The 22,874-nt window shown below is 39.2% G+C and overlaps 1 protein-coding gene across 2 annotated transcripts; it reads left to right on the forward strand.

Moving 5' to 3' along the window:
- The first annotated feature begins 894 nt into the window (after window positions 1-894).
- Window positions 895-4,863, forward strand: LOC137737790 (protein DETOXIFICATION 16). 2 transcript variants are annotated; one of them, XR_015954862.1, is made up of 9 exons: window positions 1,016-1,402; window positions 1,976-2,520; window positions 2,778-2,864; window positions 2,976-3,032; window positions 3,132-3,370; window positions 3,722-3,840; window positions 3,986-4,072; window positions 4,157-4,342; window positions 4,609-4,863. XR_015954862.1 is itself a non-coding variant. In XM_088682749.1 (8 exons), the coding sequence occupies exons 1-8, from the start codon at window positions 1,121-1,123 to the stop codon at window positions 4,211-4,213; spliced, it is 1,473 nt and encodes a 490-aa protein (XP_088538875.1). In that variant the 5' UTR covers window positions 895-1,120; the 3' UTR covers window positions 4,214-4,863. The 2 variants fall into 2 exon arrangements, 1 of the variants encoding a protein (XP_088538875.1); XM_088682749.1 differs by having other exon boundaries at window positions 895-1,402; window positions 4,157-4,863.
- Window positions 4,864-22,874: the final 18,011 nt, after the last annotated feature.

Raw genomic sequence — 22,874 nt, forward strand, 5'->3', positions numbered from 1 at the left:
GGTTTAAAGAGAAAGGGTTCTCATTTTTTTATAAAAATGGAAATTAGTAGTAGAGTTTAAATTACATTGAATTTTAATGATTCGAACTGTTTATTTTTTAAGTTGCACCTTATAGATCATTCTTGCAAAATATTAATCAAATTATAAATATTTAAGACATCTATTTGGATTTAAAGAAATTAACGAATGCTTTATTATATAAGAAACAATGAAAAATTGATCTTGATAATTAAATAGACAAATGATTTCAGATTGAATTGAATTTTTGCAAGAATGATCTATAAATTGAGACTTACAAAATAGACAGTTCGGATCGTTAAAGTTCGATATGAAGTGGGTTTCACACATAATCCTCATATATTTTTTTTTTCCAAAAAACAGATAACTCTTTGCATAAAGGGCTTGACGAAAGGAAATAGAAATTGAACCACTGTGATATTTCATTTTTATATGTTTACTAAAATAAGAGTACTTAAATTAGAAAATTTTAATTTTAACTTAGAAATAGTTTTTTTGCTCCAACTATTATGTACATCATTATAATTTAATTTTATAAATATTTTAACTTAAAAATATTTAAATTATGATAAATATTGAAAAATCACTAAACCGACACTATGCAACTCGTGGATTACTATGATATAATATGAAACACATGAAAGATTTTTTTTTAATTATTTTAGTCGTTAGCTTTAAATTTGGACCGCTAGATGTTTTTTTTAACTGTTTAGATTTGATCATATTAGATATTAGTCGTAGAATTCAATAAATTTATAAATATAAAATATAAAAAATACATGGTCTAGCCCAATAATCTGAGAGAATTATGGGTTAAATTTGACCCCAAAATGAGTTTTGGGTTAGAACTCATATTTAGCTAAACGGTTAGAGCAAGTAGGTATAGAACATAAAATTTGAATATTAGTTTAAGGGTTGGACTAGGTCTTAGCTGCATTCTCACACATTTTTGTTTATTTTTATCATTAATTTTTCTTAATTCATTATAGATTAAAGACTGCTATAAAAATAATATGCGGATAGAAATATCCTTATTTATTTACAAAGATAGTGGTATTAAACGCTTGCTCTTCGAAGAAAAGAAACAAAACAAAATACCCAAATGGATCCGGAAGTACAAACAGCAGGTCTCGAGTCACCCTTGATTCCAGTTCTTCCTCAAGAACTTGAAGTACAAAGAAAACAAGGACCGCTGAGCAAAGATGAGGTTATCAAGGAAGTAAAGAAGCAGCTTTTGTTGGCAGGGCCACTTGTGTCCTCAAATTTCTTGCTATTTGGTATGCAGGTGATTTCAGTCATGTATGTTGGTCACCTTGGGGAGCTGGCACTTGCAGGTGCTTCCATGGCCACTTCATTTGCTTCAGTCACTGGTTTGAGCTTGATAGTAAGATGGCTTCTCTACTTATTTCAGATTATTTGATTTAATTTATATTCTTATTGATTTTACTAGTAATTAAGTCACGAGTCATCGTATGGTATATAATAAACAATTGTAGTGGGATAACTTTTTGCTTTTTATTCTGGAAATTCGCACTTACAAGATTCCTTTGAAAGTAGGCTGTTCGAATCATTGAAATACTAAGCAGAGTGTGTTGTACAGGCTAGACTTGTAAATGGATTGGGTTTATTGGGTTTGGATCCATTTCACTTGACCCGTGAGGTTAACGGATCACCTGAAACCGACCGTTAAGTTAACATCATCCAAACCCAACATATTAAGCTAATGGATCATCGGTTTCACCGTTAACAACTTCTTTTTTTGTTTATTTTTGCGTTCCAATACAATTTACACATATTTTAAATAATATTTTAAACATGAAGATCCAAATACTAATTTTAAGGGATAGGTCAGGTCGGGTTTAAAATGACAGGTCTAGTACAGGCTATTAGATTATCCCTCCAAATAATTTCAATAAGTATGATACTATTCTCATTTCAACCTTAATTTGTTGAACAGATAGGAATGGGGAGTGCATTAGACACATTCTGCGGCCAGTCCTATGGTGCAAAACGGTATCACATGCTTGGTATACACTTACAGAGAGCAATGCTTGTTCTTGGCCTGGTCTGCATTCCTCTGGCAACTGTATGGTTCAATGCTGGTCATATTCTTAAATTCTTGGGTCAAGATCCTGAAATAGCAGCTGCTGCTGGAAATTATGCTCATTTCCTGATTCCATGTCTTTTTGCATATGCAATCCAACAATGTCATTCTAGATTTTTGCAAACTCAAAACAATGTGGTTCCCATGATTGCTAGCACAGGCACAGCAACGCTATTGCACTTGTTTCTCTGTTGGTTTCTGGTATACAAGACTAGCCTTGGATATAGAGGTGCGGCGTTGGCAAACTCCATCTCATATTGGATCAATGCATTGTTGTTAGTTGTTTATGTCAGAGTCTCTCCCTCTTGTAAGCATACATGGACTGGATTCTCAAAGGAGGCCTTCTGTGGAATTCCCGATTTTATAAAACTATCTATTCCTTCTGCTGTAATGATCAGGTAATCATTTCCCTTCTGCTGTAATGATCAGGTAATCATTTGTTGACGCATTCTGTAGTGAAACTATCTATTCCTTCTGCTGTAATGATCAGGTAATCATTTCCCTTCTGCTGTAATGATCAGGTAATCATTTGTTGACGCATTCTGTAGTGAAACTATCTATTCCTTCTTCTGTAATAATCGGTCAGCAGAAAATTTGCAATTACAAAATGTTAGCTCCTAGTGTAATTGGTTGCTGGTTTTATGTCTGTGAACAGCTTGGAGATTTGGTCATTCGAATTGATGGTCCTCTTATCCGGTTTCCTTCCTAATCCAAAGCTAGAAACCTCAGTCCTCTCAATCAGGTTTGCAATATTTATGCTCTACTGAGCAAGGAGCAATATAAACTCTTATATGCAGCTGACAAAGATGAGGCAGAAACAGCGAAATTACTAACGGATTGATTACATTTTCAGCCTTAACACATGTTCAATGGTGTACATGATTCCAATGGCATTCAGTGGTGCAGCAAGGTGAGTTAAAGACCCTAAATTCGCGTCGAAGTGTTTATGCCTCTATTGTTGGATATTTGTCTTAAAAACTCTTTTCTGTTATTTACTTATACAAAACAGCACAAGGGTTTCAAATCAATTGGGTGCTAGCCAACCACGACTCGCAATTCTAGCAGTACGTGTTGCACTGTCCATTGTGGTTATTGAAGGCTTTTTGATCGGTGCTGTCCTGATATTGGGTCGAAAAGTTTGGGGCTACTGTTACAGCAATGAAACTGAAGTTGTGAATTATGTGGGTGAAATGTTGATTTTGGTTGCGGTATCTCACTTTTTTGATGGAATTCAATCTGTGCTTTCAGGTTTGTTCCGGTTTGCACAATCTCTTCTCTCGTAGCAATAGATCTTTCTGTTCTAATTTTGGATTTCGGAAACTTTATGTGATACCAATATAACCTACTGCTAAAACTGAAGTCAAAACTTTACGTTTATATCTGTTGCAAGGACTTTGAATTTCATTCAACTCATATATACTCACTGTGTGTTGTCGATATTTTATCTCTATGTTGTCGATATATGATCAATCAGTCTGTGGTCGATATTTCATTTTGATCAATTCAAAAATATAATTTGATTTCTGGTCATTTTAGCATTTTCCAAGATTTTGTAGCCAATATTTACGGAAGAGAAGTGACACTAATTTACAATTTCAGGGGTCATAAGAGGAAGTGGGCAGCAAAAGGTTGGGGCATATGTTAATCTGGGAGCTTACTATCTCATGGGCATTCCTGTTGCAGTCTTATTAGCTTTTGTCCTGCACATTGGAGGGAAGGTAACATCATAGTCCTTATCCTTCTATTTTTTTAAACCCCCCTCGCTACTTTTTTAGTTTTAGTTTCAGTTTCTCTACTTTTTCAATCTTTTATGGACATATAACACAAGTATTAATTTCAAATTAACGTTTATGTTCTTCACAGGGCCTTTGGACGGGAATTATCGTGGCTCTATTCGTGCAGGCACTATGTCTTTCGATCATAATCAGATGCACAGATTGGGAGAAAGAAGTAAGCTACTTTGTCACGTTATGTTTTGTTTAGTCAGTCTGATTTTACCTTCATCTCATAATCCATTTTTCATTCCTTTTGTAGGTGAAGAACGCTTCTGACAGAGTGTACAACACAATGACCTCGGCTGATACGTCATAGTCAAGGTTCTAAAAGACATTAGGCGTTGGTCGGGTGGCGAGCTGGGATCTAGCGCTTAGGTGGCTAGGTGGGGTCTAGGTGGGCGCCAAGACGAACTAGGCGGATTTAAATAAATCTATTATATTTTGTGTAAGTCACTTGCTTTCTTGGGTCGCTTCACTCGCCCGCGTCAAACTTCCATTCTTTGTACTCTTAGGGTAACTTTGGGGTCCTTGCCCTTCACTTATCTGGGGGTACCTATTTTTCAAGGTAGGCCAAAAAAAGCTTATTTCCAAGCTATTGCAGATAGGGTGCGGATAAAGTTAGCCTCATGGGAGGGTGCCTTATTGTCTCAAGTAGGTCGTCTGGAATTGCTTTCTTCTGTTATCCAAAGTTTATTGGTTTACTCTTTTCAGGTTTATGAATGGCCTTCTTTGCTTCCAAAACAAGTTCAAAGTTGGATGCGAAATTTATTTTGGTCTGGCGACCCAAACAATTGTGGTGTACCACTTGTGGCCTGGCGTATTTGTTGTCGTCCAAAATAGGAAGGGGGTCTTTGTCTTCGAGATGTTATAGTAATGAATCGTTCTCTAATTCTCAAACGTTGTTGGGATGTAGTTTCTTCTGATTCTCTTGCATTTATTTTCTTAAGATATTGATTTTTGGCTAAAGGTTTCTCTATTGCTTCTTCTTATAAGAAATCTTTAGTGTGGCTTGGTCTAAAGAAAATATTTCCAGATCTTTTGCCTCAACTACGATGGTTAATTGGTGATGGTTCTCAAGTTCGATTTTGGACGGATAACTGGCTTGGAGAGCCAATTGCGCATAGTTTATGCATCCATCATCATGTGGCATCCACTTTGAAAGCAAAGGTTTGTGATTTTTTTGGTCCAAATGGTTGGATATTGCCTACGAATTTTTCTTCATCCTTTCCTGTTATTGCTGAGACTATCACCTCGACTTCTATTTCTTTGGTGGCGGGTGTTGATAAACTTATTTGGACAAGTTCTTATTAGGTCTTATGACTGCTAAGGATGCTTTTTCTTATTTGAATGGTCATTATTCCCAGCTGGTTTAGGGTAAAGCCATTTGGGATTCCTCCATTCAGCCTAGGAAAAGTATTACTACTTGGAAGGCTTGGCATGGACGTCTTCTTACTGATGATCGCTTGCAGCGTCATGGAGTGCCTTTGGTTTCTGTTTGTTGTTTTTGTCTGAATGCTGCAGAGACTGTTTCACACTTATTTTTGGAGTGCCCATTTATTCAAGAAATTTGGAATTGGTTGTCAATCCTTTTTAATCGACCATACGTACAGTGTGGTTCCTTGGAAAATCTTTTTTCATCCGCTTTCTTTGCTGCTTTGTCTTCCTCTTCTCGCCGTTTGTGGGTGCTTGTTGTTTGTAATGCTATTTGGAGCATATGGTCTCTACTAAAAAAGATTCGTTTTGAGGGTGCTAAGCTATGTATGGCTCATGCCAAGGCTAGGATTCTTACGTGTTACAAAGAATCTGCCTCCTTGGTTTTTTCTTCGGTTCCTTACGTCAAGTGCTCCTATTTTTCAGACTTTAGGTGTTTCTCCTTTGTTGTCTACTACCTCGCGTTTCATTCTTGTTGTATGGAAACCTCCTTGGGTAGGGTGGATCAAGGTGAATGTTGATGGGTCATTCAAGTCTATAGGCCGTGCAGGTTATGGTGGTGCATTTCGAGACTCTCAAGGTATTGCTTTGGGTGCTTTTGCGTCGTCCACAAATTTTTGTAGTTCGATTGCAGCTGAGGTTCTTGTTGTAATTGAGGCTATTCGAGTTGCTTGGGTGTGTGAATGGCATCACATTTGGTTAATAACGGACTCAAATACAGTGATTCACTACTTAAACTCTCCTAGTTCTGTTATTCTTTGGTATTTGTGTGTTGATTGGAGCAATTGCTTGTGGCAGATTAGGCATATGCATGTTTTTGTTTTCCATATTTTTCGTGAGGGCAACTGTGTAGTCGATGCCTTAGCTAACTTTGGTGCAGATCACGATGCATATTGGTGGTCCAACGTTCCTTTATATGCAGCGTGTGCTTATGAAGTGTCTATTTATACTTAATATATATAATTTCATCATAAACTACAAAATCGAGTGACATGTATTATGAAGTATTGAAACATAATGAAAACATAGGGAACAAGCATATAATGTGTGCTCAGATAGAAGAGCCATCGAAAGGTAAAGCTATTGCTATCGAGGAAGAGAAGACCCTCACGCCCAAAGAAGGCTTGCCAACACACTTTAGCATTGAAGAGTAGCTGCGATTGCTCAAGGAGATGCGAAGAGCACTAGTAGCGGTCTTGGCAAGTCCCGACAACCACGAGGTGCAAGAAAGCAAGGACGAAGGCTTAAAGCTTCAGCCACATGAATATGCCATATACTATGTTGCTCATGACGCAATCAACTTCATTGACGAAGACTTGCTGCTGGGGTCAAAGCCTCACAACTGTCCTCTCTTCATCTCTGAGTATGTGAGGGAGCACAAAGTCAACCGTATGCTTGTGGATGGTGGATTGACCATAAACATCATGCCAAAATCAACAATGATCGCAATCGGCATTAAGGTGGATGAACTATCCCGAAGTCGCCTACTAATCCAAGGTTTTAACAAAGAAGGACAAAGCGCGATGGGTATGTTTCGAGTCTAGATGACCATTGGTGAACTCAAGTCAAGCATGCTCTTTCACTTGATTGATGCAAGAACTTCTTACAGCTTGCTCTTAGGAAGGCCTTGGATCCATGAGAATAGAGTAGTACTATCCACCCTCCACCAATGCCTAAAGTTCTACCAATAAGGGGTGAAGGTGATACAAGGCGACACCAAGCCATTCATCGAAGTCGAATCACACTTCGCGGATGCCAAGTTTTACATGGATGAAGACATGGTACCCGAAGCTCTTCCAAAGGAGATCAAATCCACAGGCAAAGCCGCACCCAAAAAGAAGGAGTGGCAAGCTGTGTCCAAGGAGTAAGAAGAGGAAGTCGTGCCATCTTCAAGCAAAAACGATGATAAGCTTGCGAAACCCACAACAAACAAATGGAGTGTGATGCCTTCAAAAGGATTAAGCACGCCCGTCTTCCGATACATCACTATGTTGAGAAGAAAGAATGGGCAATCCATATTCGAAACTGGAACAAGCAAAGCCGACACACAGCTGCACAAGGACGATGTAAAGCTACTCAAGACAAATGTCATTTTAGTTCTGACACAGCTAGGTGATGTTAAGGCCATCATAAGGTTTCGTAAAACCCTTGCCAAAGGGGGTAAAACCAAGCTCTCTTTGAACCAAGAGGATTGAAGAAGGTTTCGACCCAAGCGCCTACAAACTTATGTCAAAGGCTGGGTATGATTTCGCCTTCCCTTCAAATCTTGGAAATAAGGTTTTAAACACCGTCAACAACAAAGAACGTGACCTCACCGAGACTCAAAAGAAGTTGAAGGAGCATGGTTACGAAGTTGACAACAACAAAGATAGACTTGGCTTCACACCAAATAGGCTCGTGAAGATTTCAAGAAAAGCGAAAAACGCTAGCACTCAACACATCAGCGTAAACTTTGAACATAATCAAGATGAGCCTAAACCCGCCCCTCGAACGTCAGTCTTTGATCGGCTGAACCGTTCAAAACCTAGAATGTTGGCATTTGATCGTATTAGTGGTCAAGACAAAACCTCTATCTTTAAAACGCTTAACATGCCAACACCCCAAAGCTCTATTTTCGAAAGGTTATCAAAACCCAAGAAACAAAGCAACATGGCCAGTTCTTCTCCGCGACGGTTGGCCTTGGAAAGACTCAAAGAAACCAAGAAACCTTTTAGAAAGAAGAAGACAATGCCAAAGAAAGAAAAGCTCAATGGTCTAGTAGAAAAAGATGACGTTCGAAGCTTAAGCAACCTTGGAGGTTGACACAAAAGGGCCATTAAAGGTAAAAAGATGCACCGTTATCCACATTGGCCAATCTTCATGCAAACAAGCCCAAGAGGACAGCACTAAAGAGGAGGTCCAAGACGTCTTCCAAATAACGATCCAAGAAGACAAAGAAGATGAAATCCCCAAGAAGGACGTTACTGCTGCGCCACCACAGCTCGAGGATGGGGGGCAAGCCATGGTTGATGATCTCAAGGAGCTCAGCTTAGGCACAAGCGAGGAACTAAAGCCTATATTCGTGAGTGCATCATTACGTGCAGATGAGATTGAGGAGTACTACCAACTGCTCTTGGAGTACAAAGATGTCTTTGCTTGGACCTACAAAGAAATGCCCGGCCTTGACCTTACCATTGCCGTGCATCGTTTTGCAGTTAAGCCTAAAACGTGACCAGTAAAGCAAACGCAAAGACGTTATCGATCTAAGCTCATCCTGCAAATTGAGACTGAGATTGACAAGCTAATCAAAGCAAGCTTCATTCGAGAGGTGCAATACCCTAAATGGATCTCCAACATTGTCATTGTTCTTAAGAAATCTAGAAAATATGTGTTTGTGTATATTTCTTCGACCTCAACGATGCTTGCCCGAAGGATGACTTTCCCTTGCTAATCATCAAAATCATGGTTGACGCAACCAATGGCCACGAGGCACTGTTATTCATGGACGACTCCTCTGGATACAATCAAATCAGCATGGCTCCTGAAGACAAGGAACTAACAGCCTTCTGTACTCCAAAAGGTATCTACTGCTACACGGTAATGCCCTTTAGCTTAAAGAACGTTGGGGCTACATATCAATGCACGATGCAAAAAATCATCAATGACGGCTACATATCAACGCGCAATGCAAAAAATCTTCAATGACATGCTACACAAAAACGTAGAATGTTACATAGACGACGTAGTTGTCAAGACCAAAAAGAGATCTGATCACTTGAAGGATTTACGAATGGTGTTCGACAAACTACGACACTACAACCTCAAGGTGAACCCGTTGAAGTGTGCATTTGGCGTCACCTCTGGGAAGTTCCTCAGCTTCATTGTCAAGCACCATGGCATTAAAGTAGGCCAATCAAAGATCAAGGCTATTCAAAGCATGCCCAAGCTAAGAAACTTACACGAGCTGAAAAGTCTACACTGACAGCTTGCCATCATTAGACACTTCATCTCCAACGTCACTGGATGCTGTCAAACTTTCAGTCGACTCATGAAGAAGGATGCTCCATTCATATGGGATAATGCCTATAGCAATGCCTTCGAGAGCATAAAACAGTACTTGGAAAGCCCACCTATCTTAGGAGCACCTGTGCTTGGAAAGCTGCTCATCCTATACATTGCCACACAAGAAAGTTCAGTTGGAGCACTTTTGGCACAAGAAAATGAAGAGCAAAAGGAAAGAGCACTCTACTACCTAAATAGAACTCTCACTGGTGCCGAGCTTCACTACTCACCAATTGAGAAGATGTGCCTTGCCCTGGTCTTTGTTGTCCAAAAGCTAAGATACTACATGCATGCTTACACCATCCACTTGGTTACGAAAGCCGACCCGGTTAAGTACATTATGTCCAAGATGGTTCTGACAGGGCGACTAGCTAAATGGGCGTTGATTCTCAACCAACACGAGATCATCTACATCTCAGCCAAAGCCGTCAAGGGACAAGCCCTAGCGGACTTCCTTACTGATCACCCAATCCCAGCTGATTGGAAAATCTCGGACGACTTGCCTGACGAGGAAGTGTTCTACATTGACATCTTCTCAACGTAGGCAATGTTCTTTACGGATCTGCATGAACGGATGGAGCGAGGGCAGTAGTAGTCATGTCATCACAAAGACAAGTATTACCCTATTCGTTTCGATTAAGCATACTATGCACCAACATCGTCCATAAGTACCAAACGCTAATCATTGGACTCCAAATGGCGATCGACATGGAAATCACAATAGTAGAAGTGTATGGCGACTCCAAACTCATAATCAATCAACTCCTGATCGAATATAAAGTGAGGAAAGATGATCTCATCCTATACTTTCGACTAGCAACTCAACTGCTACAAAAGTTCGAGGCCGTGATGCTAGAACATGTGCCAAGAAAAGAAAATCAAATGGCGGATACTCTCGCTAACTTAGCCTCAAGTATGGTGCTAGGAGAAGACGAAGTTACAGACGTGCCAATTTGCAAAGGTAAGTGATCCCACTTGTCATTGAAATGCTACTAGATGACACAAACGTCATCTCAATACTTCCAGTCGACACTGAAGAGTAGTGACAGCCACTGATCGACTACTGGGAGCATAGAAAGCTTCCAGACGATCCTAGACACCGCTCTGAAATACGTCAACGAGTGCCTCACTTCCTCTACTACAAAGAAACACTTTATCGATGCCCTTTTGAATGAGTACTTCTAAGATACCTAGGTGAGGAAGAGGCCAATCAAGCCATGGAAAAAGCACACTCAGGTGTATATGGAGTGCATCAGTCTGGACCAAAGCCACATTTCCAGCTCAAAAGAATGGGTTACTACTGGTTGAGCATCGTGAAGGATTGCCTGGAATACACCAAAAGTTACTAAGCCTGCCAATTCCATGCCAACTTCATACATTAACCACTTGAGCCTTTATACCCTACAGTTGCCTCATGGCTGTTTGATGCATGATGATTAGACGTTGTAGGACCAATAACACCAAAGTCATCTCCAAGCGAAGTTCACATCATATCCGCAACATATTACTTCTCTAAGTGGGCTGAAGCCGTACCCTAAGGGAAGTCAAGAAGGAAACTATCGTCCATTTCATCAAAAAACATATCATTCATCGATATGGTGTGCCGTGCTACATTATCACCAACAACGGAAAATAGTTCTCCAACGAACTCATGGACGAGCTCTGTGAGAAATACAAGTTCAAGCAGTACAAGTCTTTCATGTATCATGCTCTGACCAACAGTCTTGTGGAAGCATTTAACAAAACGTTGTGCAACCTCTCAAAGAAGGTGATCGGCCGAACAAAGAGAGACTAGCATGAAAGAATAAGTGAAACACTTTGGGCATATAGGACTACACATAGGATTCCTACCCAAGCTACGCCTTATTCTTTCGTATATGGCGTGGAAACTGATCTGCCACTTGAAAGTCAAATCCCTTAACTAAGGATGGCTTTACAAGAAGGCTTGACTGAAGAGGAAAATGCAACTACAACTTCAAGAGTTGGAAGCACTCGACGAAAAGAGGCTCGAAGCTCAACTACACATGGAATGCTACCAAGCACGACTATCCAAGGCATTCAACAAGAAGGTCCACCCAAAAGCCTATCATCACAACTCACAAGACAAAAAGCAAGTTCACTTCAAAGTGGGATGGACCTTATGTAATACAAGACGTCTACACCAGCGGCGCCTACTTAATCATGGCGGAAGACAACTTAAAGATTGGCCCCATAAATAGCAAATTCTTGAAGCGCTACTACCCCTAAACCAAACACTCAATCATCCTCACCTGCATAAGCCTAAACTGCACACAGCACAAAGCTCCTCGCCCACATGAGCCTAAACTGCACATGGCAACAATGTTCCTCGCCCGTATGAGCCTAAATTGCACAGCAACAATGCTCCTTGTTCGCACGAGCTTAAAAGGCGACACCCAATGCTCCTTGTTCACACGAGCTTAAAAGGCTTCACTAAAGCAAAAGATATGCGAGACAAACCTCGTGAGCGTTGAAGAGTGACGATGACAAAGTCACAACGACGAAAAGAAATCAGCCACAAAAGCTTCAAGAGCACGGAAAAGAGGGTAGCTACAAGACGGTCCTTCAACATAGGCTACAGTAGCAATGAAAACCAAAATGCTATGCAATCGCACTACGCAAACCCACAACGATTACGCAAGTAGTTTCTTGCACCTCATGGCAAAGAGGGTAGCTACAAGACGGTCCTTTAATGCATGTTACATTATCAAAGAAAACAAAAATGCTACGCAATTGTACTATGCTACCTTGTAGCGATTATGCAAGCAGTTTCTTGCACTGCACGACAACATCACCACCGAGGGAAAATTGTGACCCAAAGGCACTACACAACGCAAACCCGTTGCAGTCTTTTGCATAGCACCACACGATAAAAGTGACGCATTGCAACAAGCTCCAAGCAAGCAAAACCTATGGCAAGCAACCAGCAAGACCCATGAAAAAGCCCAGCAGGAAGCACAATAGCAAGCACACAACAATGATGTGAATTGTGAAAAAAAAATACACACCTAATTGTCCTATAAATAGGGGTCAATTGCTTCCTAAAGCTGTAAGGGAACTACATACCCAAATAGAAAAAGGAAAATCAAAACAAGGAAGCACATTCTAACCAAAAGAAGGAAGCAAATTCCAAAACGAAAAATGGCAAGTTTCAACCAATCTGTGCAAGCAAGACGTTTTTGGTGATAATTCGACTTTCTGGAGGAATTTTGATGCAAGGCCAATTGGAGAAGGAAGCTAAGAGGCTGATGATTGTTGGATCAAAATGTCATAATTTTTCCTAAAGCCAAACGTTCCAGTTTTCAAAGTTAATCCTGTAGAAGTTGTTTTCCCATCAGAACTGCACAACTGTAGGAACATGACAAGTTCAAGGCTTTCCCGATTTTTCCTAGTGGTGTCCGATATATGCCTGAAAAGAAAAGAGATAAAGATATGTTTCTCATATTTTTATCGAATTTTCCAAAAGAGAAATCGACCTCAAACTTGGCATGCAAGTCAGATGACATGTTTCCCAAACCAAGCACAAAACTTCAAAGTTTCCCAAAACAAAAGCATGTTGTTTTTGCAACAAAAATTAGCAAGGAAGAGAAAAGAAAAAAAAAAGAAAAAAGGGGGAATGGCTTCAAAATTTTCAAAATAACAAAGGAAAGACCCCTTTCTTGCCGTGGAAAACAAAAAGGGAAAGGAAAGAATCCCTCCTTGCTGTGGAAAACAAAAAGGGAAAGGAAAAGCACCCTCCTTGCCGTGGGAAAAAGAAAAGGAAAGGAAAAAAATGCACATCCTACTAACCCAAGGACAAGCATTAAAGCTTTCCAAAACCTTGATGGAAATCATCAAAGCTTTCCAAAACCTTGAAAGAAATCTTCAAAGCTTTCCAAAATCTTGAAGGAAATCATCAAGGCTTTCCAAAACCTTGAAGGAAATCACTAAAACTTTCCAACATTTTGAAAGAAATTGAAGAAGGTTCCTACCTAAGAAAGGAAAAACATTTTTTTCCTGCAACCACAAGAAAAAATTCGAAATTTACCAAATGTATTTAATCAAAATTATGGAAAAATCAATACACACAATAAGCATGTGCTGATTTAGTTATTTCCAAATTTTCTTTCAAGATCAAGCCTCTATGGCCCTTGAAAAAAAAAAAAAAAAATTCTTTCAATATTAAGTCTCTACAGCCCTTGAAAAAAAAATTCATTTCTTTCAAGATTAAGCCTCTAAGGCCTTTGAAGGAAAAATTTCATTTCTTTCAAGATCAAGCCTCTACGGCCCTTGAAGAAAACTTTCGTTTTCACTCAAGATCAAGCCTTTAGGGCCCTTGAAGAAAATTTTCATTTTATTCAAGCCCAAGCCTCAATGGCCTTAAAGAAATATTTTGTTCAAGAAATACGCCTTAACAGCCCTTGACGAAATTCATCCTGTCAATTCAAGAAATACGCCTCAACCTCCTTAGCATACTCGACAACATCCTGATCAATGTGCATAGACTCAGCTACCAACATCAAAGTCTTATGCATTGTAGCAACCAGGGAGGACTGTAGCCATGTAAATTTTGTTGCACACAACTGATGCATCACAAAGCTCTACATGGCATATGACTCATCGCAAATGGATAAGTCATTAATGACATATGACACAAATCAAGCAAAGAAAGTACACAACCTTCCCAAAATTCGGCATAAGGGAGAAAGTATTCCTTAAAATCAGCAAGGGGCCCAAAATCTCTCCAAATCGGAAAGAAAGCCAAAGCATCTTCACAAAATAAGCAAGAATTGAAGATTGTTCACAAATAGGCAACAAGGCCTATAAATTTAGACCAACATGAGGAAGGTGGCTGAAATTAAGACACAGAACATGCCTAAATTCTCCCATGGATGAATCAAGATATAAATCAAAGCCAAATTCATCCAAAGGCATGGCTTTGGAAGTCTATAAATACAAGGATCCAAGACACACAAAGGGGTCGAAAATTGCACATTGAGAAGAACTTCTGCACAAATCTTTGAAGACTAATACATTGTCGAAGCTTTTTTCGAATAACGTACAACCAAAGTCGAAGCTTTCTTTCGACCAAACCTGAAGCACTCCCCTTGAAGAATTAACAAGCACCTGTGCCGATTCCTTCAAGACTTTGTTGCAAGCTCAAAACTTGTAACAACGTTTGTTTCAAGATCCAATCGCCAAGACCTTTGAAGAAACGAAATCCACATCAACATCATCTTTGCCACACCTTGAAACAACAACGTACGCATCTACATCAAATTTGAAGACTGAATCAGAGGAAAATTGTAAATAGAGATTGTAACCTACAAATTCAAATGAGTAAAAATCTACTTCGTACACGTGTTCTCATTTCATTCGTTACCAAATTTTCGTGTTTACAAGGACTTTCTCGAGTAGGCAGGACGCTTCGCAAAAGAGTTTGAGTGGACAATAACTTTCTCAACACTATCAACAAACTTGGCGTATGCATCGACGTCCTCAAGCAGGTCAGCCTTCAGCAGTGCACAGACCTTGGGAAAATCCCTAGCCCTAGACTCAGTGAATCTCTCACAACTAACCATGCGATCAAACTTCCCTTTCTTAGTAGACAAATCAGTTGCAGTAGATGGAGAAACATGCCCATACGCCACCTTAGTATCATAATCCACCTTCCTGCTCTTGTTAGCGATGAGCCTCTCAGAAGCCAAACATTTTCAATCCAAACATATTCAATATGAGAGAGATAATTGGGTTCTATTGGATAGGGATATATATAATTGTTCCGTTTGTTATTCCAATTATCGCACATCGATGGCGACAAAGCATAATCCCAAACCTATCATGTACAAATTAAACCAAACAGGAATTTGCGCGATTTTGTCATGGTCTTTAAGATACCCACTTTGCCCAGCTCTCTGCCCTCCGAAGTCCAAAATACAAAAGGCATCACAACTGTCAGAAAGGATAAAGATATTTCTTCCTCATATACACAAAAGAGGTGCCATTTTTTGCTTAAATGTTGTACCTGTTTTCTTAAGATGCACACAACCTTGACAGAAAGGAAGGCATATTAATGGATTGTTACAATTGGGATGACGATTCTTAAGATGGAATGGACGAAGATGACAAGGAAGAATACCAAGACAACCATGATGTCTTGTTCTCAAGAACGGAATTTGATTTTATTGCTGATCAATTTTCATTAGATACTTTGTTGCCCACCATTGACAATCTAGGTTCTATGTTTGATGATGAAAATTATGATAAAGGCTTAGAAATTGAACACAATGTTGAATGTAATCATGTGCCTGAAGGAATATGATTTTCTTGCTCATCAAGTTTCGTTGGCTAGTTTGGTGCACCCCACCACAGGTCACAAAATTAAACTGCAAATGGAACATGATTAGGTGGTTGGGAACCGCAGCATTGATTCAGACCATTTCTTTATCGGTTGAGAAGGGTAAAGTGTTATGCGATAAAATTTCGACTTCCAAGCCACTGGCAGTTCTTTGCATAGAAGACGGATTGCCCACCTTACGATTTTCAAAAATCTTTGGTGATACTAGTTATGTTTTCTGGAACGATGAATAATAGAAAAGAGACCATAATAGGCATAATAAATCATTGAATTTTTCTCATGTTGTTTCAATCTTTGACACTGACACATTCAAAAGAGAAACATGACATATGGTAGATTCACATTGCATTCATGAACCAATGAAACGGGATAAAACTGTAAATCCTTCTATAGAAAGAGAAAAGCAATCACTTTTGAGTTTTAACTTTTACCCTCTTGATCTATAAGACTAGGAAGATGAAATTACTCAGGGTGAGTCTCCTTCAGCAACTGATACTTCTATTGGTTGTTGTGAGATTCCCCCACGAAATTCATCCGATTCTTTTGAGCCTTTTGGCTCAACAAATTCATCAATTCCTTTGTCGGAAAGCAGATTCCATCCCTAACTTTTGCGCCTACACATGAAAAAGGCTGGTGATAAGTGTCAACATAATCAAGTGTGAGGCAATTAATTTGCAAACTTTGTTCACAAAACTGAGGGATGCCTAAAGAATCTTGGCTAGACCAAATAATATGGGACCCTAACATTATTCCTACCTAGAAGCAAAGCTTATCCTTGATCTTGAAGATGAGGAAATGCTTTTCGAGATTTTGGATAACAAACATACTGATCATGAACACCTTTGTCTTCATTCAAGGGTTGTGGTTGTTACTTGCGCTGCAAATCATGGAGGTCAATTTGGTTGGCAAAATGTTGCTAATTATGAACACGACTCAATGGAAAAAACTTCTTATCAACTAAAATCAAATTCTGAAAAAAAAAAAAACACACAGCACCGGTAAGGAAAAACCTGTTGGTGGTTGAAGAGATCCCGATGTTACTGAAAAAGATGATGCTGATTTGCACAGATTAACCAAGAAGATTGCTCAAGAGGTTCTTCATAAATTCAACATTTTGGATGAACTGATAGTTAAGAAGACTAAAGAGAATGTGATTGCGATGATATAGAGGCTTTCCATTGAGAATGTGACATACCCTGACTAGGAAGGTCCACCTAGACTACGAATTGAGCTGTGCTAGCCGACACCCAGAGGGTGACGAAGCCATAAAATGTAGTGATGTGAAAAATGTGAATAAATTTAAAACCTAAAAATGCCTAAATATAAAAGTGCGCTGGTGAGCGATAATGAACCCATTTCACACGTGATGTTAGAGCTTAAGTAAAGCACAATAAGATAGGATGAGAATTTTACCATCGAAGGTAATCTTCAATGCCAAGATTTGCCAAGAATCCTCATAAATACGAAAGCTTAGCTACTAAATCTAGAGGGGTGAAAAACAAAGGTGACTGGGCCTAAAAATAAAGTTTTGTAAAAACCTCTTTGAAAACATAATAACCCCTCGTTGTAAAACAAGTATAATTTCCAAAATATACATACTGCGTATAGTAAGAAAATACTTACCATAGCCTGCAATATCCCAAAAATTCAATATGGCATAATATTTCGTAAGTAAACACATGACGTCCATAATCACATAATCTTGCATAAGCAAACATATCATATTGAGTGCTCATCGACACATGTTGACACACGAGTTCATGCAGAGATATTCTGAATGAACAGGATTGGGTGTAATAATGACATACACTTTAGTACTACAATCACATGAAGACTAGCGCTATGCGCAGCACATACGAATCCTAATTGCCTATAGCAATCAAGGACAGGACTGGCACGTACAATGGATCCAAAGTGAGTGTACGGTGCGATCTGCACATACATGTGAAAGGCTGGCCCTGGCCCGGATAAGTACTAACACCTGTGCAGTAAATGATGAGCAACTAACATAAATATAATCATGCAACAGTGATCCCATAATTCTAGTCAACATAATATCATTCATAGCCGTAAATATAATTATGGCATCAATAATAATACGCATACATGCACATCCCATAGGACGTAGCATAACTTCATAATTTTTATCAATGTGCTAAATCATATAAACATCACACTAATCTAGGCGTATTGTAGGAAACTCTTTATAAAATGTATAAATGGAAACTAACAATTATATATATACTATATAAAAGAAAAGACCCACTCATAGTACTTGCGAGATCGCAGCCGCTCGAACTAGGAAAGCTGTAGTCTCCGATAGCAATCGCACCTAAGCATCATACTGGGTACCATCAGTAAAACTCAACTAAAATGATTAAATTTAGGAAAATGGAGTGCAAATTTGGAATCAGCACGTCGAAATATGCTAAGAAAGGTCCCGGGTAATTTTCATAAAAAGTCAACAATCAACCCTAAAAGGTCAACTGAGACGCTGAGCCGGTCAACTACGTTAAAGCTTTGGAATTTCACTAAATGGATGTCAAAAATAGACTTGGGACGCCAAAATTAGCCTTAGAGGGTTTCCGAGAAATTTCTGAAAAGATCAATACAAATAATATTCGAAGAATGTTTCGAAGAATATTCTTAGAATTTTTTGAGCCCATTTCAGAACTAGGCCGAGCTAGAATAGTGGCCTAATTGTTTAGGCAGAGTTTCGCCAGGTTTGGGCTTAGGCCACTGCAACAGCCAAAACCTGGGGAAATTTGGCCAGGAAATGTTTTCGACTCTTCTAGCTTCAAAATTCATCCAAAAAAGCAATCTAATATACCAATTTGAAGCTCAAAAAGAGAGGAAGAGAAATATACCAACATAGGGTCATGTCGTGGCTGGAATTGGCTAGAAAATGGATACAAACCAAAACATGATCCACTAAGTTTTGGGTTAATTTCGAGACTCACCCACATTGAAATTTGAGAGGTCCTCGTCTGAAAATATGAAGGTCGAGTTCTAGGGTTCGAGTTCATAACCTTAGTTCCAGTTTTGGGTTGGAATGTTGATAACCTTCATCGACGTGGTGAGATTTGGTGGTGACTTGAAGGTTTGGCTTGCCGGAGACGGCGAGTGGTGGTGGTTTGAGGCTATTACACCCTCTCGGTACTTGCCTAGGAAGAAGAGAGGGAGTTGAGAGTTTGAGAGATGTGAGGTGGCAGGAAATGAGAGGTCCAAGAGCATGCGGGGACACAAGATAGGTGGAGTAGGTGAAGAAAGAGATGTTCGGGAGAAGCAAAAGAGAGGACAAGGGGACAAAGAGGAGAGGAGACCCACGTGGATGGGTCCCACGAACACAAATGTCACATAAGAAAATAATGAAATAATAAGGGTGAAAGTCTGAGATAATGAATTTACTAAAATGCCCTTCTACTTCATAGTTTTGTAAAATCTTCATCGTAGCTCCAACTTCGATTCCGCATACGCCTACGCGTTCGTACCACTGAGTACTTCGAGAATACGGTAAAATAGAAGCTCGTACATGTCACGAAATGACGATCAAAGAAAGTCAACAATCTCTCTTCTAAGGGCATTTGGGTCAACTCACACTTTTAGAATTATAAAATCATAAAGTTAAGGACAAGTTGTCACAATCTACCCATCTTAAAAAATCTGAGAGTTAATTAGTACTATTCACAATTAATTTGGGGCATTGTCATTCATGGTTTATAGGGAAGAATAATTGGAAATCAATTTGTATGCATATGATTCAGGTGTGGAGAAGAATCCTTTAGCTATCATTTCATCCATATTTCATTCACAACTTAATTTACTTGCTACCCTTTACTTTTGTTTTAATTAAATTCGTCCAAAATCTCCCCCCTCATTGTTTTAATGTTAGTTTAACTTAGTTTTTAGTTTTATAAGTTTAGTTTGTGTTGATTAGCATCCCTTCTAGTTCCTGGAATAGAATGATCCCTACTTACTCGTACTATGATTGCATAATTTATAGGGTTTAATTTATGTGTTAGTTTCTACCACATTAGTATGCTTCAAATATCGCGTGTTGTGTGAACATTGATGGGGGTAAATTAACTGGACTAAAGAGTCATGGCTACCATGTGGTTTTGCAATGCCTACTTCATGTTGGTATTCGACATCTCTTGCCATCCAATGTAGTGAAACCAATCATGTTGTCGTCCAGTTTTTTTTTTTGCACTTGACGTCGATCGTTGCAAAAGACGGACGTTAATTAGTTGCATCATGACATTGTGCAAGTTCTATGCAAGTTTGAAATGATATTACCTCCAGCTTTCTTCATCAGTATGATCCTTGTGATGGTTCACTTACTGGAAGAGGCATTGTTTGCTAGACCAATCAACTTTCGATGGATGTATCTAGTAGAAAGGTATATAATCCTCATCATTTTTATTAATCAATATCTTATGATTAGTAAAATTTGTATCATATCATTTTATTTTAGCAGGCTTCTCGGAGACTTGAAAAAAAGTGTACGAAACAAAGCGAAGCTCGAAGGATCAATTATACAAGCTTGGGTGGCATTTGAGGCACTTACATTTTGTGGAATGTATTTAAAGGATGTAGAGACAACTTTCAATCGTCCTCCTCACAATAATGACGGGGCTGTGAGAAAGGAGAAACTTTTAGTTTTTTTTCCCAAATCGCTAGACTATTCGGAGATCCGATACGAGGCGAGTCGTTTTCCAAAAATGACATGGAGGTAGCACATTGGTTCGTAGTCAACAATTATGATGAGACACTGTCATACCTAGACGAGCATGAAGATATGATGAAGTAGGCATATTGTTCACATTTGTATGCCAAGAAAAACCGTGAATTGTTTCCGCGGTAGTTTCTCGAATACTTAAGTTTGAAGTGTTTTGTATTAGACATATATATTGTACCAATTATTTTGCACAAACTAACAAATTTAAGTGTTTGTGTAATATTAGGAGAATCAATTGAAAGCATTGAATTCCCCAGCTTACAGTGAAGAGTTATGTAACTGGGTGTTCAGACTGATTCACGTTGATTTGTTCTTAGGTTACCATGTTACAAGCGTCAAGTTCTTAGGGGCTGCACGAGATGACAAGTTATGTACACAAAACAATGGTGTTCATGTCCCAGGTGGAGGGGAAAGTACAAACATTGAATTCTATGGCAAACTAACACGTGTTGTGCAATTGCTTTACAAAGACCAATACTATGCGATCCTATTTAAGTGTCGATGGTTTGATACAAACCCAAATAGGCAGGGAAGTGTTAAAAGAGATCATGGATTACTATCAGTGAACACTACCAAAACTTGGTATGATGACAACCTTTACATCTTAGCAAACATGGCAAAACAAATTTTGCATCTAGATGACCCTAAAGCAAGGAGGGTATAGAAAGTTGTTCAGAAGATGGATCATAGGAACGTGTATGCTATACCAGAATAAGACCCTACTGACGACAACAATGACAATGTTGCTGACCAATGTCTAGAATGTTCAATGGAAATTGGTGTGGAAACACTCTGAGATACTAATCTTATCCAAGAACAATTTCGGATAAAAGGAGTATCTTCAATCGAAATATTGACTTAATCAATCACAATTGACCTCGATAATCTTTCGTGATATGATGGTCCAGTGCGCACAAACGATGATGGTGAAGTACCTATCGATGATGAAGAATGGGACATTGAAAATGATGATAGTGACGAAAGTGAAAGTTATTATAGTTCGGATGAAGATTAATGCAATTTATTTGTAATTTTTGTTGTAAAACACATTAAATAGTTAATGCATTTTATTAGTATTTTATAATAAATTGTAATCAAAATTCTACCAAAAAAAAAAAAACCATTTTAAAAGATAATTGCGTGAAGCTCAACAATTTTTGTCGCGCAAGCGTTTTAATTTTACGCAGGTAGATTTAATTTTCAAACACTTGCATGACGAATACCTAGATTTCATCACGCAAGTGTCTAAAAATTAGGGCAACGGTCCAATGCATACAAACGACGAAATCTAGGTATTCGTCGTGCAAGCTTCTATGTATTTATTCCCTGTGTATTGTCTTCCTCCCCTCACTTCTCTATTCTTCCTTTCTTTTTCATGATACCCTTTCTATCCTTCCTCTTTCTCTCCCGACGCCATTGCAGCCCCTTTCTCACTCTTAGTTCTTCTGCCCCGACACCCTCTTTCACCCTCAGACCCTCCAATTACCACTCTTCGTCGCTCACCTCGTCTCTCCGTCCCTCTCTCCAACCATCACATCTTCATCTCCAAGAGGTAATTTCCTCTTAATATTTTTTTTTTCAATTTTTTTATTTACCATGTTAATTAGGGTTTATGAAGGTTTTTTTTTTTTTTTTTTTTTTTTTTTTTTTCAAATTGGGGGTTGTAATTAGGGCAGTGGGTTAGATTTAGGGTTCATAAATTGGAGGTTACATTTAGGTTCTTAAATTAGAGTTTTTATGGTTCTTAATTGGGGTTAGATTTAGGTCTTAAATTAGGGGAACTATTTTGGGCAGTGAGGTTAGATTAGGTTTGCTTAAATTGGGGGTTAGAATTAGGGTTCTTAAATTAGGGTTATTGATTTTAAATTAGGGGTTAGAATTACGGTAGTGGGTTGCAATTAGGGTCCTTATATTAGGGGCTAGAATTAGATTTAATTAAATTTGGGGTTTGTTTTTGTGACATCCTACATCGCCCAGGGGAGTGATCCTTAAATGTATATTCCCATCCCTACCTAGCACGAGGCCTTTTGGGAGCTCACTGGCTTCGGGTTCCATAGGAACTCCGAAGTTAAGCGAGTAGCGCGCGAGAGCACTCCCAGGATGGGTGACCCATCGGGAAGTTCTCGTGTGAGTTCCCAGAAACAAACCGTGAGGGCGTGGTCGGGGCCCAAAGCGGACAATATCGTGCTACGGTGGTGGATCGGGCCCGGGTTGTGGTGGGGGCCCAGGTCGGGATGTGACAATTTGGTATCAGAGCCTAACCCTGGTCGCGTGTGTGCCGACGAGGACGTCGGGCCCCTAAGGGGGGTGGATTGTGACATCCTACATCGCCCAGGGGAGTGATCCTTAAATGTATATTCCCATCCCTACCTAGCACGAGGCCTTTTGAGAGCTCACTGGCTTCGGGTTCCA

This window comes from Pyrus communis, chromosome 13, assembly GCF_041283825.1.
Source record: "Pyrus communis isolate YQ-2024b chromosome 13, ASM4128382v1, whole genome shotgun sequence".
NCBI classification, from domain to species: Eukaryota; Viridiplantae; Streptophyta; class Magnoliopsida; order Rosales; family Rosaceae; genus Pyrus; species Pyrus communis.

Bases quoted from the DNA above. Each gene is read 5' to 3' on its own strand.
- LOC137737790 (XM_088682749.1), top strand. From the start codon at position 1,121: ATGGATCCGGAAGTACAAACAGCAGGTCTCGAGTCACCCTTGATTCCA. The intron at 3,841-3,985 runs GTAACATCATAG...TGTTCTTCACAG, and splicing joins TCCTGCACATTGGAGGGAAG to GGCCTTTGGACGGGAATTAT. The intron at 4,073-4,156 runs GTAAGCTACTTT...TTCCTTTTGTAG, and splicing joins GCACAGATTGGGAGAAAGAA to GTGAAGAACGCTTCTGACAG.